Source organism: Theobroma cacao, chromosome 3 (genome assembly GCF_000208745.1).
Source record: "Theobroma cacao cultivar B97-61/B2 chromosome 3, Criollo_cocoa_genome_V2, whole genome shotgun sequence".
Taxonomy (NCBI): domain Eukaryota; kingdom Viridiplantae; phylum Streptophyta; class Magnoliopsida; order Malvales; family Malvaceae; genus Theobroma; species Theobroma cacao.
Window position 1 is genome coordinate 23,262,679 of NC_030852.1, and position 17,779 is coordinate 23,280,457.

The following is a 17,779-nucleotide window of genomic DNA, read 5'->3' on the forward strand; positions in this document are numbered from 1 at the left end:
ATTAAATAAAAATATTTATAATTAAATATAATTTTATTATTTAAATTTAAAATCTATAATTATAAAAATAATTATAACAAAAAAAATAATAATAACATCAAATATAATAAAATTTAATATAAATAACATACATAAAATTCATTATTATATATAAGGTTAAAATACACTTCAAATAATTATTAAAAATTATTTATATAAAGTTAAAATAGTTTAACTATTAATGTTTAATAGGTTAATAAACGTGTCATGTATACACGTTTAAACACGTATACACGTTTAAACACATAACACGATTAAGTAAACGTGTTTAAACGTGTTTTAAACGTGTTTGTCGTGTCTGACACTAAAATTTTCGTGTCTTAACGTGTCAGACACGATTAGACACGAAACACGTTAAGGGTAAACACAAAACCTGTTTAACCCGTGTCTTCTCGTGTCGTGTCCAAAATTGCCAGGTTTACCTCTCATCACACTTAAGTAGAGCTCCTGCCTTCTTAGACTAAGTTACTTGAAAAGCCTCCTAGACTCTATAGAAACAAAGGTTCATTGATCAACATGGAATGATTTAAAAATGGAGAATAAAAGAATGTGGCATATGGAATGCCATTGCTACTGATATTTCTTTCTGTACATTGTCTTATACATGAGATTTATCTTCTCTGGTTTCTTTGTTTTTGACAATTCCTATTAATTGGCATATGGACTTCAATTACAAATATTGCTAATAGTTCAATAAGAACTGCCGTACTCAGGTGGAGATGCTTTTTTTTTTTTTTTTAATTTCCATTCTTTGAACTTGATATTTGTGCGCATGTATGTGTATGTGTAATATTTAGGGGAACTTAGGGGGTCTGAAAGATTTTAGTCAACTTCCACCTACATACTATTGCAATTCCAGGAATCACATCTATCTTTTTTTGGGGAAGGTTGCTGCAGTTTTTTTTTTTTATTTAGTACACAAGGAATAGAATTTGGCCTCAGAACCTTGAATTTTTTAGGCTACTATGTGCTCATTTGATGCAATTCATGGTATGGGCATTTGGTTTTGAGCTTCCACTTTCAAAGGCTGGCTCTGCCAAGAAATCTCATTTAACTTTTTCATCTTGAGGCTGTTGCTGTTTCTGTTATTATTATTATTTTTTTTTTGTAACAATGCATCTGAACTGGACATAGAAACTGCTTCATAATTGTTATAATTGCAGGGAATTCTTCAATCTCAAGGAAGAATTTTAAGGAAGATGAGATTTATGCCATCATCGTTGTCATCAAATTCTCATCGGCTATTGACTGCTCTTGTTGATTCACGTCATAAAAAAGTCTATAAGGTTAAGAACTGCATTACTGACATTGATCCTGAAAGGGAAAAGGAGGAAAAAGAGAAGGTAACTAGTTGCTTATGTTAAAATTGCCGTGTGAGGTTGTTGCTCATTGACATGAATTTCCAATGTTCTTGTTCTTATGATTTTGCAGGCTGAAAATCAAACCATCAGAGCTAACGTACTTTTGAATCGCAAGAGAGAAAAGGTGAACCGAAAGTATACACAAACTGTGGAAAGAAAGCGTCAACTTTCAACTGGGTATTTGGAGGGTGCTCTTGATGAGGTCTGAATTTTTCCTTTGCTGTTAGTTTGTGAATGTCTTATATTTTTGATGCTTTATGTTTCTTTATTGCTTATTTGAATAATTGGCTCCTATTTTTTTTAGTGAACTTGCCATAGTCTTTATTTTCTGAGCATGTGTACTTATTCCTTTTACATATCCTTTATTCATACATGATAAGCTGAATAGGATGTGTTGATTTTCAACTATATTTTGTCAGGATGATGAAATGGATTATAATGATTCTCGTCGCTCTCGTCGCCGCTTTGAGGAAGACCTGGAAGTAGAAGCTCGGGCAGAAAAACGCATTATGAATGCCAAAAAGGTGTTTTCACTGTTACTCCTAGAGAAATTTTCTCATTGCAATTTGGTTCTCAGATGTTTTCATTTATTTATTTTGTGATTACCAGTCACAGGGTTATAGGGACATCCCTCGCAAGTCATCCTTGTCAGATGTTAAATCATCTCGGCGGCCTATTGATTTCTCTGAAAGTGACAGAGAGGAGTCTGAGTATGAAACTGAAGGGGAGGAAGATGAGAGGTCTCCGCACAAAAAGATTGAGGATGAAGAGCCGGAATATGACGAAGAGGACGAAGAGGAAGAGGAAGAGCGTGATGACGAGGTAGATGCTAACAGAGCCTCAGAGGAGGAGGAAGAAGAAGCTGCGGTATTTTTTTATTACCTTTTTTCTTCAACAAATTTTCCATGCTTTATGTTTGAGCGTGTAAAGTTCACATGGTGCCCTATCTGAAAGGCATTCAGATGGTGCTCTTCATTCCTGCATCTGCAGCAGAAAATATTTTTGTATGCTATTGATATCAGTACTCCATAATTTTTAAGAGTTTACTGATTTAGATAGCTCCTCTAAGTGAATGACTAAAAAAGTTCAAATAGCCTCTGCTTGTGTAAATTGATGGTTCCGCAATTCACTATGCTGATTAATTTTATTGATATCTCAACATGCCTAGTTTTTCTGATAGTTGTCATCTCTCATTTTAATTCCCACGTATGTCATGGATTTTGAATCCCATACTTAGAAGTTTTAAAGAATATTCTCTTCTGCTTCCTATCAGTCTAGATAATTGCATTATGGTTTTTAGCTGAACGATATATATTCCTTTAAAGATGAGTTGTTTCTTCAGGCTTTTAGACATGATGCTATTAGAAACTCTCTTTAGATTTTTTAGACATGATCAATGGCTTTGTATATATTTACATGTGCTTGCATGGCTTCTTTGGAGATACAACAATTTGGTGCGTCTCTGTTTCCCTTTAATACCACTATGGTGGTACCAACTATTTTGAGTGGAAGGGTGAAATTTTTTAAGCATGTGTGTTTAACATGGCTGGAAGGCTGGACTTTGCTGGGGTATCTGAAAGTGCTACTATGTCTATTTAAGTTGTTGAATGATATTTAACTGTCTGTGATTGGATTGGAAAATGGTGAATAATGAAATGTCAATGTCCTTGAGATGGAGCATACATGCAACAGAACATGATCAACAGATCTAAGCCTTTTGACTTGCTTTAAGTTGTCATTCATAGAGGTTGCTATGGTTGAACCACTCTCCCTCCTTATTTTTGTATCTTTTAGATGAAAATAATACTGCTTGTTATGCAGAAGCATGACATGTAAACCGGGCAATAATTTTCCCCATCGATAATGTAGTGTTAAGAATTTTATGAATTTTTTTTCCCTTGATTTTTTTTCAGGAACCTAGACAAAAGGTGAAGGAGTCTGTTGGCATCATGAAGCGCAAGGGAATTGAGTCAGATGAGGACTCACCTCCTAGAAAAGCTCCAACCCATCGTCGCATGGCAGTTGTTTATGATAGTGACGAGGAATGAAACATGCCACAGACAGGATAAGAGTAGGTCTCTCTTTCTTTCTTTTCAAGTCATTCGAATTATATAATTCTAACTTACCTTCGATTGTTTTATTCTAAATTATTTTGAATTACTATGAGTACGTGATAGTTTAAGCATGCTTAGACAAATTCTCACATCTAAGTCAGGTTCACAAGTCTCTGGAGAGATGTTGGCTAAACTACTTGTTCTGACATACCCTGTTGCCCCTGATTCTAGTATTAGCTAGTTCATAAAATATTGGAATTATTAGTTTAAATTAGATTAAATGGACTCTCGATTGTGATAGTTGTTGAGGGCAGCAGGAGTGGTGCTGTTTTGTACTGCATTTTTTCAAAAGCTTTGGAAACATAATGTTTGTAAAACATTTCCGCACCTGTTGCTATCTCCATAGTTTCAATGACCGGCATTTTCTATTAATAGGTATAATTGTTCTTCCAAAACCATAAGAGAAGAGCTCTTTTTGTTCTCATAAAGGTATTATCGAAGCAAAAAGGTTATTGTAACATTTATGACTAACATCATAGTTGTGAACCCCAGACAAAAAGAACTCTAGTACTTTATCAGTGGCTCCTATATTGTTCACTGCTTTCATGCTAGGGAATGACTGTGTCGAGTTTTTCCTGTAATCTCATTATTGAAAAATACAAGTGAATGGAATTTAGTTAAGAAGTAGCATTCAGGGGAGCAGTACAATGTGCCAATTCTTACATTAAATACTTGAGGAACTTACATTGTACTCCAGCAATATTACATTGTTACACATCTAGTGGACGGAAAGGATTTTCAAATAATTTCGTAGCAAGCACTGATGTATTGTGTCTAGTTAATATGACGATTAATTTTCGTAATGATAAATATATTATAATTCGTAGTCTTGATTGATGTTGCTCTGTTTCCAGAGGAAAAAGCTTGTAACTAGCTGAGAATGAATTGAAGTGAGACATTGTCGTTTGTGGGTAGGATGGTGGAGCTGATCCCACATGCTTTTCTCTGAGTTATGGGTTCTGGAAACACTAGATGCAGCTTAAGGTTTAAATCCTATTTTCTTTACCCCTTTCTTTCAATTTTAAAATTGTTTATATAACCTTTTCTTCATCCCCTCTTGTACGGTATGGTGTACTGAAGACAAGTTGCAAGTGAATTTGAGAGAGAAATGTGAACCCAAATGATTAGTTTTCTCAGATTATTCTTTTTCTCATAATGTGAAATACCGCATTAGACTTGGACAATTAACATGGTGTCTTGAACTTAACCTGAAGGTTCACATGCAAATGGAGTGTTTTAAGCTGGTGCTAATAAAATCAGATCTACTTATATTGCGTGTCTTTGTCATCCATGAGATATGCGTGCAGTCAAGTCTATCATTGTTGTTATCATCACTTTTGGCGGGTTAACTGATAAATCACTATGCAGTCTCATATAAGTAGTACATGTTCATAATCACTATCATTTTTTATAATTGGGGTAACATCATTGAGAATAATGGCGACCCAAAAATGCTTGAGCAGTGTAACGGTGAGTATTGTATACTGTTCAACATGAATCCTTGCAAGTGTGATGAGGTCATTATTTTCAGTGGAATTATTCCTTTGGGCTTGAGGAATAAAATATTTTCATGTGTTGCCTATTTTTTCTACATTTGTGTTCGTGCTATTACTAAATCAAATGAATCAAGTAGGTGATCCGTGATTATGAAATGATGCGTTCATAGGCAGGTGTGGTGAAAAACTGAAACATCTATTAGATTCTTATTGTTGAATTCAAAAAAGTTTTTGAGCCAATTTACAAGTGAAAAGCTTTGTTTTTGTCCAGCCATTTTGATGCCTTTGGCAACGTTTATGTTTAAATCCAACGCAAACTAAAATATACATATTTAGGAAGATAAAAATGTAAAATGTAAATAAAATAAGGTAAAACTGTACTTTATTTTATTTTACCATATTTTCTTGTGTGCGATTTTCCGAAACAATTTTCCCTCCACATGATTATTAAATTCACATCATCTATATATGATGATTAATCAAACCATCAAGGTTCTTCCTTATAGATTTAAATACATAATATTCCTTATAGAATATACTACGTACTTAGGACCAAAATAAATAAACCAACAAAATGCTATATTACACCCTAAAACAGATCATATCTCCAAATGAAATAAAAAAGCGACCGGAAAGATTGCACTCATTGCTTTGCAAACTAAATCGGTAACAAACCTAGTTTCCACTCATCATCTACCCCAGTAGGAAAGATTCATTTGTTCACCATTTGGAGAGATACGTCACTCTTTTTTCTTTTTCTTTTTTAAATAAAAACCACCTACTCAATGTTATGCATCAGTAGACTTTTTCTCATTAATGAATGTGCCTACTGATTTGAACCAACGCATCAGATTCCGGTGATCCTTCACATAAAGCCATGCTTGTAGAAATGGAAAGAGACCCTCATTTACCCCTCGTTCTTCTATGAAACTATGAAGTGCATCCCTCACCCTTTGATCGAGATCTCTGCCAAACAACAAAGAGATGGCTTTGTAATACACAAATGTAAGAAAGGAGAATAGGTTAGGCAATAACAATTAAATGAACAGAAAAGAAGCAAATAAGCTTCATCTAGCCTCCATATAATGACAGCCAAGCATCTATGAAGAAATTCAAGTGGATCACACCTGATTCACTTCCATTGATGAAGAAATCTGCTTTAAAGTAAATCAAAGCTATATGAAAAGCAAATATGAAGCATTACATAAAAATGTCAGGTCCTAGTAACTTGAAAAGAATTTGTTCTTCACTATTTCAAGTAATAATTTGAAGATCAAAATTAATATGAAAGCCTGCTTCACCCAGCTAGAGCTCAATAGAAAGCACAGTTGATGTTGAACATTTTAAAAAGCACTGTCAAATTAGAAATTTTTTTGAAATTAAGAATATTTTGTCCATTTAAAAATTTCATTAATCTGTCTATCTAGCTTCCCAGTGCATCTCTTTTTCAAAAACTCCTACTTGGAGTTTCAGCATTTCGCCTATAAAATCAAATATCTATACAAGTCAAATGCACTCCTGGCAGGATGCTGGATATAAATTTAATCATCCATGCTGCCTCCTATGCATAAACAAACATGAAAATCAATACCACCTCCAGCTCATCCTGCATCTATCTCTGTATCATCCAAGAACAGCAGAACTGCACCTCCTTTCTGTCTCTTTCCTCAGGTTCATGTGCATTATATTGGATTGTTATATTTTCCAGAAAAAAATGTTTCTCACACCAAAGCCATCATTCCACATTCTTGTGCAGCATCTCTACTCTTTGGTTTAAAATAGATTAGCCATATAGAATTAAACTGCTTAGAGAAAGCTTAGTATTTCAATTATCTTTTCAAGCTCAAACTCTATAATATTTGAACTTTTTTTTTTTTAAACTTTGATGATAAATTGATAACAGATGTTGGGGTTGCCTAATTATATATGCTTTCATTTTGTATGTAAATAATGGGGAAAAATAATAGATGCACAGAGGCACATAGCAATGATTTCAAATCCGCTTTTAATAATTTCACACACCATTCTTCCCAACAATTTATAAGGAAAATTCAATCAAGAAGTATCAAATAACCAAATTTAATAGTTAACATATCAAATAGTTGACAACTTACTCAAAAACAGGGCCGTTATATGTAGACTGAACAACATCCTCTGAAGTCTCAAGCTTTGGCCTCATTGAAACAGAGTGGATCCCAAGAGCATCAGGATACAATCCACATAGAAAATGTAAGGAGTCTTCCTGTCCAGGCTTTGACACATCTACGTGAAGGAACAACTGATTAATTCCATCCTCTTCCTCAGGATCATCGCCTTCACCATGAATAATATTGGCCAACCGCATTACATAGATGCTAATTTCCTCCTTGCCATAGGTTCGCTTGAGAACTGGGCCATTAGAATCAAGTGCACCTTTGATAATAGTAAATGGTGAAGGAGGGCTCACTTTCTGTCAACATTAATAGAATCACACCATTGCACAAGCTGATTAAAACATCAAATGAACGCAAAGTACGTTAATATAAACCAAAACCAATGAGTGCCAGAATTCACCCCCTAGCAGAAAGTCCTTTCAATATGCCCCATTAGAATTACAACAAAAATCTGCCTGAAACTAAACCTCACAATCATATTATCATGCAGCAATAGAATCTTCAATTGATGATTCCTACCACAAAAAGCAGCCATTATAAAAGATCTTGTGCTTCATTCACATTATTGTTTACCCTAAAAAGAAACCAAAAATATCTAAGTATGGTCTAATTGTTTTATTAAAAAAGGAATTACAAGAAAAAATGTTGAAAGAAATAATTTTTCTGTGATAAAACATATGGGGTATATAAGACATTATGGGTGTTCAAAACCAAGGCTCCCCTTTTGGTAGTTAATTTGCTTACTTGCCCTTTGCTCCTAAGAGAAAGAAAGAAAAAAACCATTTGGAAATAAAAATATAAAAATGAACAATAGTTTTAAAATATTAATAATTTGACTTTCATGGACAACAAAATGCATAACCTTAGTTTTATATGTGTTTCCACCATTTACTCATACAAACCATGAGCTGAACTATATGTTTATATATGTCTCTACAAAACCCTCCAAAACTCTCCCTAAACCCCAGGGTTTGGCCAAAAAAAGAAAACTCAGGTTCAGGGTTCTATGCAAACATCCCAAAAAAAAAAAAGACTTTTTTGTACATATATATTCATCAGCATTTGACCACCCTGGGTTTTACAAGGGTTTAACAGAAATATTGAAACATCATTCAGATACCCAGAAAAAAAAAACAGATAACGACATATTAGAGAGATGAAGAACAAATCATACAGGAGGCGGAGTCATCCGGGAGACTTCGAGATAGTGGTCTTTGAGGGAGCGGAGCAAGAGTGAATCAACGGCCGCCGCCGCTGACGCCGACGTGGAGCCATATTTGCTGCTGCTTGTTGCTATGGCCCGCCACGATTGGCTCGCTTTGCTCTGTGTCAGTGTCACCGCTCTTCTCCACATTATTGCTGTCTTTCCTTTCTTTTCCCTTCTGCTTCTGTTTTCGCAGCGTTGCAGACCAAACTAAATCTAAAGAGAAAAACAGCGATCAGAAGCGGGTGGGTCAAGGAAAAATCCGAACCCGAATTTGCTTCGTTCGGGATATGGCCTATGGCATATGAGTCGAAGTCCAACCCTTTTTCAAGGTAAAATACTGTAACTCCTTAATTTTTAATTATAATTTTAAATAAATTTATTAATTTTAAAAATTGTTTTTATATAAATTATAATTTTTTATTTAAAATTTTTTTATTTTATAAAAAAAATATTTCTGCTTTCGTGGGGAGGGGAGCACATCTGGTGCTCCAAGGAAGGGAACACCGGATCGATGCTCCCAAGGGTGCTACCGTACCGAAGGGGAGCACCTGTAGTGAGACGGTTAACCAACAAATAAGAGCACTATAGATCGTTCACATTATTTGAAAAAAAAATTAAAAAAATTTTAATTTTTTAATATTTTTTATTAATGATGTTTATATTTTTAAATTTCATTATTTATTTTAAAAATTAATAAATTTGTGTGAAATTATAATTAAAAATTAAAATGGTGAAAATATTTTATCTTTTTTTAAAATATAGTAAATAAAATACTACTCTATGAAAAATGCTTTTTCTTACTCTAAAATTATTTTAAAATTTTTAAATTGAACATGAACATAAACTAAATTATATTGAACAAAATGTAACCCAAATCAAATAATTTCTTAAATACAAAATTAAAATAGAATTATGGTGTTTTTCATGTTAAAAATTATTCAAATATGTATATATAATATTTGTACAATATCTTTAAGTAGCTTAAAGAAAATAATATATTGGTTAATATGTTTTTAGAAGTATTTCAAATTTTTGTTTCTTAATATTAAACCACCGACCAAAAAGCGCGTGTATATCAAGGTGTGTTGTAGAGAGGTGATGGACCACAATAATACATATTGGGAGCGAAACACGTGTACAATATGATGCGGCGCCACGAGGAAGGAACATTCTGCATTACACGACGGTTCAAAAATCAAAATTTAAGAAAAGCACATATATTTTGATCAACAAAACATACACCCAAAAAAGGAGAGAGGAATCTTAATAGATCTATAATTAATTAGTCATGGTATTAAGGGTTAAATGTTGGTTACTTGAAATATACACTTGTCGAATATATTAATAATATTTAACATTGACATAATATTTATATAAATTTTTAAATTATTTAAAAAATATAAAAAATTATTGTTTGTTATATTATGTTCAATTAAATACTTAAATTTTTATTTTACAGTAATAAACTTTTATAATTAATTATTATTAATCAACAAATCATTTATTATTTTTATACTAATGTAGTGTTTATATGATACTAATTTTGATGATAAAAAATACCAAATATATATATCATCATTATATATTAACATATAACGTCATCATGTCTTATATAATAGATCAACATATTATATTAATTCCACATCAATATTATGTGATATAGAATGACATGACATTTTGAATAAATCAATCAATATTTATAAAAATTTATTTAACTTAAAATAAAAATATAGAGATTTAATTAAACGTAATAAAAAAATAAAAAATTATTTAAATTTTTTATAATAATTTAGAAATCTTTTTCGATATTATGACTTTAATATTTAATAAGTTAATATAATTATTTTTGATAAATAAATTCATGAATTGTCTCTTGTAACATTTATTAAAGAATAGAAAAGAAAGAAAGGATGTTTAACTGTTTGTAGTTACTAAGAAATAATATCTTTTGCATGCAGATTGCAGATGCAATGCAACTATATGTATACTTATATAACTAGAATTATTAATGTTATTATTAATGGATTAATAAAGGAAAGAAAGAGAAATGTTTACTTTAATATTTTTATTTAAATGAAAAAAACGGGGAAGGAGAGTGGGACGACAATCTCTTATGTGGCGAGTGACATTAAATTCTTCCAGATGAGACGAGGAGGTTCCGCTCATCAAACCAGCAGTTCAGGAAAAAGATTCTAGTAGTTTCTAGTGGCAACTTCCATTTGTTTCCAGACTTCTCTCTTTTGCTCAACAAAAGCCCATTTACTTCCTCCGTCCTCCCTCGCATCTTTCGTTCTCTCAACACACGAGAAAATCACATTACCGAAGATAATCTTCCCTCGCGTAAACAAGGAATAACAACAAGCAATTCTCTCGCGTAAAGAAGGAAAAACAAGAAGCAAAGCAAAGAGGCTCTTTCCCGTTTTCACCTGCAATTTTCGTTTCGACTTCGATCACTAGGTAAGAAAACAACCCTTCCGTGTTATGTTTATATAACTGTGTTTAAAAGTGTTTAATTCTATGAAAGAAGTTGTCTTTTCTCTCCTTCTTTTTCCTGGCTCATTTCTGTTGCTGTGAATCGAGTATGGAGCAAAGGGATTCTTTTTATTTTCTTTAATATTTCGGTTCTTTTTGTTTGATGTCAAAGAGTTGGCAACCGTAATGTTGGGTTTCCCTTCTTTTTTTTTTAAGTAATTTGAAATCAGTTTGCTCAAAAATTGCATTGCAAGCTGCTTCTTTGGTTAATTAAGGAACAAATGTTTGTTTCATAATTGATTGTTCATTGAAATTATATTACATTTTCAAAGTCTTCGATTCAGTTTTTCAATGTGAAAATATCATGCTCTCTTTGATCAGGTTATTTTCTGCCCTCTGCTTCATAGAGGCAAGGTTTTGTTTTATAATTAATGAATGGTTTTTTTGGAATGAGTTTCTTTTGGGATTGTTCTATAAGTAATACTTATGGATGTATGAATCGCGGATTTTTTGCAGACTTTATTATAACAATCAAGGACCATGAATCCTGATAAGTTTACCCACAAGACTAATGAGGCTCTTGCTGGGGCTCATGAGCTTGCAATGAGCAATGGCCATGCCCAATTCACTCCGCTCCACCTTGCTGCTACCTTAATATCTGATCCCAGTGGAGTCTTCTATCAAGCAATTTCCAATACTGGAGGTGAAAGTGCTGCACAGGCTGCAGATAGAGTATTCAATCAGGCCTTGAAGAAGCTCCCATCACAGACTCCTCCCCCAGATGAAATTCCTGCAAGCACTTCTCTTATTAAGGGGATTCGTCGTGCCCAAGCTGCACAAAAGGCTCGTGGTGATACCCATCTGGCTGTTGATCAATTGATTTTAGGCCTTCTTGAGGATTCCCAAATTGCAGATTTGTTGAAAGAAGCTGGGGTTGCTCCAGCAAGAGTGAAATCAGAGGTTGAAAAGCTTAGAGGAAAGGAAGGGAAAAAGGTAGAGAGCGCTTCCGGGGACACTACTTTTCAAGCTCTCAAGACTTACGGGAGAGATCTTGTGGAGCAGGCTGGGAAGCTTGATCCAGTAATAGGCCGAGATGAGGAAATCAGAAGAGTTATTAGGATTCTCTCGAGGAGAACTAAGAACAACCCAGTACTTATTGGAGAGCCAGGTGTTGGTAAGACTGCTGTGGTCGAGGGTTTGGCTCAAAGAATTGTGAGAGGAGACGTTCCAAGCAATCTTGCCGATGTGAAAGTCATTGCGTTGGACATGGGTGCATTGATTGCTGGAGCAAAATACAGAGGAGAATTTGAGGAAAGGTTAAAGGCAGTCTTGAAAGAAGTGGAGGAAGCTGAGGGCAAAGTTATTCTCTTCATTGATGAAATCCACCTAGTACTTGGTGCTGGCCGAACTGAGGGCTCCATGGATGCAGCTAATCTCTTTAAGCCTATGCTTGCTAGAGGTCAGCTTCGCTGCATTGGTGCTACAACTCTTGAGGAATATAGGAAGTATGTGGAAAAGGATGCTGCATTTGAGAGAAGGTTCCAGCAAGTTTATGTGGCTGAGCCTAGTGTTGCTGATACAATAAGCATCCTTCGAGGGCTGAAAGAGAAATATGAGGGTCACCATGGTGTTAGGATTCAGGATCGTGCCCTGGTAGTGGCAGCACAGCTATCAAGTCGGTACATCACTGGTATGCCTTAGTTCTGCTTTGCAAATTCATTTAGCAAGTAAATTTTAATATTTATTTAAACATTGTTTGAATTTAGAAATTTTATTCTCTATGCTGAGGACTATTTGATATTCACTTGCACAAACTTTTCTATTTCTTCAGGACGGCATCTGCCTGATAAGGCAATTGATTTAGTAGATGAAGCCTGTGCGAATGTGAGAGTCCAGCTTGATAGTCAGCCTGAAGAAATTGATAATCTTGAAAGAAAAAGAATGCAGTTAGAAGTTGAGCTCCATGCCTTGGAGAAGGAGAAGGACAAGGCTAGCAAAGCTCGACTTGTGGAAGTAAGTATGGGATCTCAAAGAAATGATGGCTTTGCCTAGTTTTCTCCCTTATATTGGATCTAACTTTTGTTTCTTCAATCTAGGTCCGGAAAGAGCTTGATGACTTGAGGGACAAGCTTCAGCCTCTAATGATGAAATATAGAAAGGAAAAAGAAAGGATCGATGAGATTCGACGACTAAAGCAGAAGAGAGAAGAGCTATTGTTTGCTTTGCAGGAGGCAGAGAGGAGATATGATTTGGCAAGAGCTGCTGATTTGCGATATGGAGCAATACAGGATGTGGAATCTGCAATAGCGCAGCTTGAAGGAACCACAGATGAAAACTTAATGTTAACAGAGACAGTTGGGCCAGAACACATTGCAGAGGTTGTAAGCCGCTGGACCGGCATTCCTGTTACAAGGCTTGGACAGAATGATAAGGAGAGGTTGATTGGACTTGCAGAGAGGCTGCATCGGAGGGTGGTGGGACAAGACCAAGCTGTTGCTGCTGTTGCAGAGGCTGTTTTGAGGTCAAGAGCTGGATTAGGAAGGCCTCAACAACCAACTGGCTCATTCCTTTTCTTGGGTCCAACTGGTGTTGGTAAGACAGAGCTTGCCAAGGCGCTAGCTGAACAACTCTTTGATGATGAGAATCTGCTGATAAGGATCGACATGTCTGAGTATATGGAGCAACATTCAGTTGCTCGACTTATTGGAGCACCACCTGGGTATGTGTTTCTCCTTGTACATTTAGCTGCATTTCTATTTTATGGGGTTGCATAATAGTAGCTTACATGCTCTCTTGTTCATGTTGCAGGTACGTTGGACATGAGGAAGGTGGCCAACTCACAGAGGCTGTGAGGCGGAGGCCATACAGTGTTGTACTATTTGATGAAGTGGAGAAGGCACATATCTCTGTCTTTAACACCCTCCTTCAAGTTTTGGATGATGGTAGGTTAACTGATGGCCAGGGCCGCACTGTTGACTTCAGAAATACAGTGATTATCATGACTTCAAATCTTGGAGCAGAGCATCTTCTCTCAGGACTTATGGGGAAATCTTCCATGCAAGTTGCTCGTGACCGAGTAATGCAAGAGGTACTTAAAAGGGCCTATTTCTCTTATACTAGAGCCCCTTGCCATATGATGTTTTTGTTTTCTGCTGAACTTAGGATTTTGAAGCATTAATACTAATGTCTTTTGGTTTGCTTGACAGGTAAGGCGGCACTTTAGGCCAGAGTTGCTGAACAGGCTTGATGAGATTGTCGTTTTTGATCCTCTCTCACATGATCAATTAAGGAAAGTTGCTAGATTGCAAATGAAGGAGGTTGCAAGCCGCCTTGCTGAGAGGGGTATTGCATTGGCCGTAACAGATTCAGCATTGGACTACGTATTAGCAGAGAGTTATGATCCAGTAAGTATTATCACATACTAGTCCGGATATATTTCTTTCTGACCCCTGTTTTTGCAGATTAATAACGATGTTTCCTTTTATCTAAATAGGTATATGGTGCAAGACCTATTAGGAGATGGCTTGAGAAGAGGGTTGTGACTGAGCTATCAAGGATGCTTGTGAGGGAGGAGATTGATGAGAACTCAACCGTTTACATCGATGCAGCTCCAGATGGAAGTGACTTGGTGTACCGGGTGGAGAAGAACGGAGGGCTAGTCAATGCAACCACTGGACAAAAGTCAGACGTATTGATCCAAATCCCGAGTGGGCAAACAAGAAGTGACGCTGCACAGGCTGTGAAGAAAATGAAGATCGAAGAGATAGATGATGAAGATGATGAAATGGACGTGTAAACTTAGAGCTTGGGTGTATCCTTGATGTTGAATGCTTGAATAGTTGAGGGTTGTTCTCAACCCTCTTTGCAATTTCGGCTTTTGTTAAATGTAAAAATTACAATGGGTTTGGTTTCGTTTACGCTTAATATTTTGTAACAAAACGAATTTTTTTTCTTTCTACTCAATTGAATATGAGAGGAAAGCAATGTGTTTGCACTAGAATTAATTCCACTTCGCATTGCCCCTTCTGTTTTTTTTTTGGGGGGGGGGGTGGGGGAGGGAGGGGTTTACTTCAAAAATACTGTCATAAAAGATATTTGTCAATTAATCTTTCAAATTTAATATTACTAATTCGATACAAAACTATTTTTGTCATTTAAGTGTTATAGAAGTTGCAATTATCATCCCACCCTTTCCCAAAGCAATAAAAACCGTCCTTTCTGGGTTCAGAGTTGTATCCTGAGCCTAGAAGCCACAGCATTATGACAAACCCTCCGTACAAAATTCTTCTCTTTTGGAGTCGCGACCATGTTCCTAATTCGTTTCCTGCATTACTCATTACCTTGTACTGGCTACCTATAGCCCACCTCCTCTGGAAATCTTTCTTGTCTTGGAGAATTCTGTATCCAGACTTAAAAGATTTTTGTTAAAAATTACTTGATAATTGTTACTGATATATGTCATTTTATAAAACAAAAAACATTTCTAAGCATATTCTCGCCTCAAAATGCATGTTTTTTCTTAAGTCATCATTTCTTAATTTAATATTTTAATGTATGAAACTAAATAACAGTAACCTTCAACAGACAAATGTTAAAAAGCGTTTATAGACGCTCATTACCATGATATTCATACAAAAAAATTCTTATAAACTTATGTATTGTTTGTTCTTTAATTTGATGAGAATAGTGCATTAAATGAAAAATATTTCTTAAAATAGAATTTTAACTTAAATTAATAAATGTCCATAATCATCCGTTGATCGAATCCTATTAAAAAAACTATAAGCAAATAAATAAATAAATGCATTGTTTGAATATAAAAAAATGAAATAATAAATATTTGTCACATTCATATTGAAATAAATAAATTTAAATATTTAAATTTATAATATGTCATTGAATAGAATATAAATTAATTAAATTTAATTTGATAGTAATTAAAAGAAAATTTTGAAAATAATTAAGTCTCGAAACTAAATAATTTTTTTCTCATTATTTGATTGATATACAACGGAATATAATAGGATTTATTGCTAGGATTCGACCTCATGCTCAAACATGAAAATAATCAATAATTAAAAATAGTAACGCAGCGAAAAAATAAAATAATATTTAATCAAAAAAAAGTCGAATCCTACAATATCAATGTTTGTGTTTTTCATGTAACTTTTAAATTAATAATGAACACTCATAAGTTTAAGAGTTACATACCTTACTCTGGATATCGTAATTAAGAGCCAATTAAATCCAAATCTTTGCTTTTGCACTTTTAGGATTTGTCAAATCTTTAGCCACCCAAGTGTTTGGCTTCTAAATAAGACATTCTCAAAGGTAGAATTTTTACTTGTGTTAGCAAGTATTGTTTCTAAAACAAAAGGACAAAAAATTCTTGCTGAATTTTATTTTTGTCAAACAAAGAAAACTATTTTTCTTTTCTTATTTTATGAAACAGCTAATAAGTGATTTTGAGGCTTCAAGTTCTAGTTTGCTAATATAATATATTTATATAGCCAAACTAATTTGTAACCCTAAATACAACAATTGTATTTTAATTTAATTAAGTCTCTGAAAACTTAATTAATTTCTCACTTTATTTTGGTCTCTTTCAATTAAGTCTAATTTAATTAATTATCTTTATTTAATCTCAATCATGTCACTTAATGTGTGTAACCCATTAGGCTTCTAACATGTTGGCAATAAATATAAATCATAATCAAATATCAATTTGATAATTAATTTATATTTATAGATCGTGAGCGGCATCTAACAATACATCATGACCACCCAAATGTTAGAGAGTCAATTAAAAAATTTGACAAAGCCCTTAAGTGATAAGCCTCTCAGTGCAATACGGTTCTTTCATCAAATATCCCAGATATGTCATTAAACATGGCTCAGTGTCTACTTATAACATTCCATATTAGTTCCCATAATTCATGACTAACCTTATGAATTTAGAAAACTAACTTTCCTCAAATTCATCATGCTTTGGCCAAAGACTTTATACAAGTTAATCAATAATTGAGAACAAGTGAGATACATCCCCTCATATCACTTGGGGTGATGAATCCTCTCTCAACCACCCATTCACCTTCGTATGCTTCATGACATACCCAAAAACACCCTATTTAGGCATCTGGTTGCTTCCAAACTCGTAGGAGCGAAATCAAAGTATGTCATTCACCATACAAGATGACCTGGTGTCTCAAGTCCAAGGACTAATTGCACGACTATCACATGAGAACATTTTCTATAGACACTTGAGTGAAATACCAAATGGAGTTCTCATAGCGAGTCATGTTCAGTGAACTTATTCTTTAACAAACATCTACACGTTATCCTCAAGTATCTCATATACTTCAATCTATGAGATCGATTGTGTCACAACCCGGTACTCCCCTCGAGCCCATGACAACCGTCGCGGTGTCCCAATAGACACTCATTGCCTTGAATGTCAACCCGAAACCCTGCAAAGCTTTACTATCAGTTTTTCATTTCCTTTGTGGGCAACCATTGTCAAATATCGTGTTCTAAAAGATTTTAAACTGTTTCCAACTAAAAATAAATAAAATATTAATTTTCGTCTCACAGGGGTATTTTGGTCATTTTTTTCAAAAATTTTGAAACTGGCTAAAACGTAATATACAAGTACAAAACACATAATTCATATTCAAAATGAGTTTAAAAGTCTAAAATCTTTATTTAAAACGAAATTACGGTTATTTGAATATAATAAGAAAATAAAAGAAATATTAAGTAAAATATTCTATTTTCTTATAAAACAATATTTATACAGTTATACGTGAATAATTTTTATAGCGTAAAAGCTAAATAAATTTATACATACTGAAATACAGTAAGCCAAAATATTTAATTTAATTTACAATAACAAGAGGGCCCCCGAATAAACAAAAGTAAAGAGGACTGTGAACCTACG

At 34.2% G+C, this 17,779-nt stretch overlaps 3 protein-coding genes across 4 annotated transcripts in view; 2 read left to right on the forward strand and 1 right to left on the reverse strand.

Moving 5' to 3' along the window:
* LOC18604815 (protein LEO1 homolog) overlaps positions 1-4,698 on the forward strand; it is an 8,141-nt gene extending 3,443 nt beyond the window's left edge. The window contains exons 7-12 of one of the 2 annotated variants that reach the window (XM_018118092.1): positions 1,203-1,382; positions 1,471-1,602; positions 1,820-1,924; positions 2,016-2,267; positions 3,314-3,471; positions 4,369-4,698. In XM_018118092.1, the coding sequence (XP_017973581.1) occupies positions 1,203-1,382; positions 1,471-1,602; positions 1,820-1,924; positions 2,016-2,267; positions 3,314-3,448 (804 nt within the window). In that variant the 3' untranslated portion in view covers positions 3,449-3,471; positions 4,369-4,698. Of the gene's footprint in view, positions 1-1,202; positions 1,383-1,470; positions 1,603-1,819; positions 1,925-2,009; positions 2,268-3,313; positions 3,472-4,368 lie in introns of both variants that reach the window. The other variant, XM_018118091.1, reaches the window with a different exon arrangement.
* Positions 5,569-8,742, reverse strand: LOC18604816 (mitochondrial acidic protein MAM33). Its single transcript, XM_007037481.2, has 3 exons — positions 8,338-8,742; positions 7,125-7,459; positions 5,569-5,976 (listed from the first exon to the last, which is right to left on the reverse strand). The coding sequence occupies exons 1-3, from the start codon at positions 8,515-8,517 to the stop codon at positions 5,799-5,801; spliced, it is 693 nt and encodes a 230-aa protein (XP_007037543.2). The 5' UTR covers positions 8,518-8,742; the 3' UTR covers positions 5,569-5,798.
* On the forward strand, positions 10,562-14,846 carry LOC18604817 (chaperone protein ClpB1). Its single transcript, XM_007037482.2, has 7 exons — positions 10,562-10,827; positions 11,359-12,532; positions 12,674-12,855; positions 12,939-13,561; positions 13,651-13,930; positions 14,049-14,246; positions 14,336-14,846. Exons 2-7 carry the CDS (start codon positions 11,383-11,385, stop codon positions 14,636-14,638), a joined length of 2,736 nt encoding a protein of 911 aa, XP_007037544.1. The 5' UTR covers positions 10,562-10,827; positions 11,359-11,382; the 3' UTR covers positions 14,639-14,846.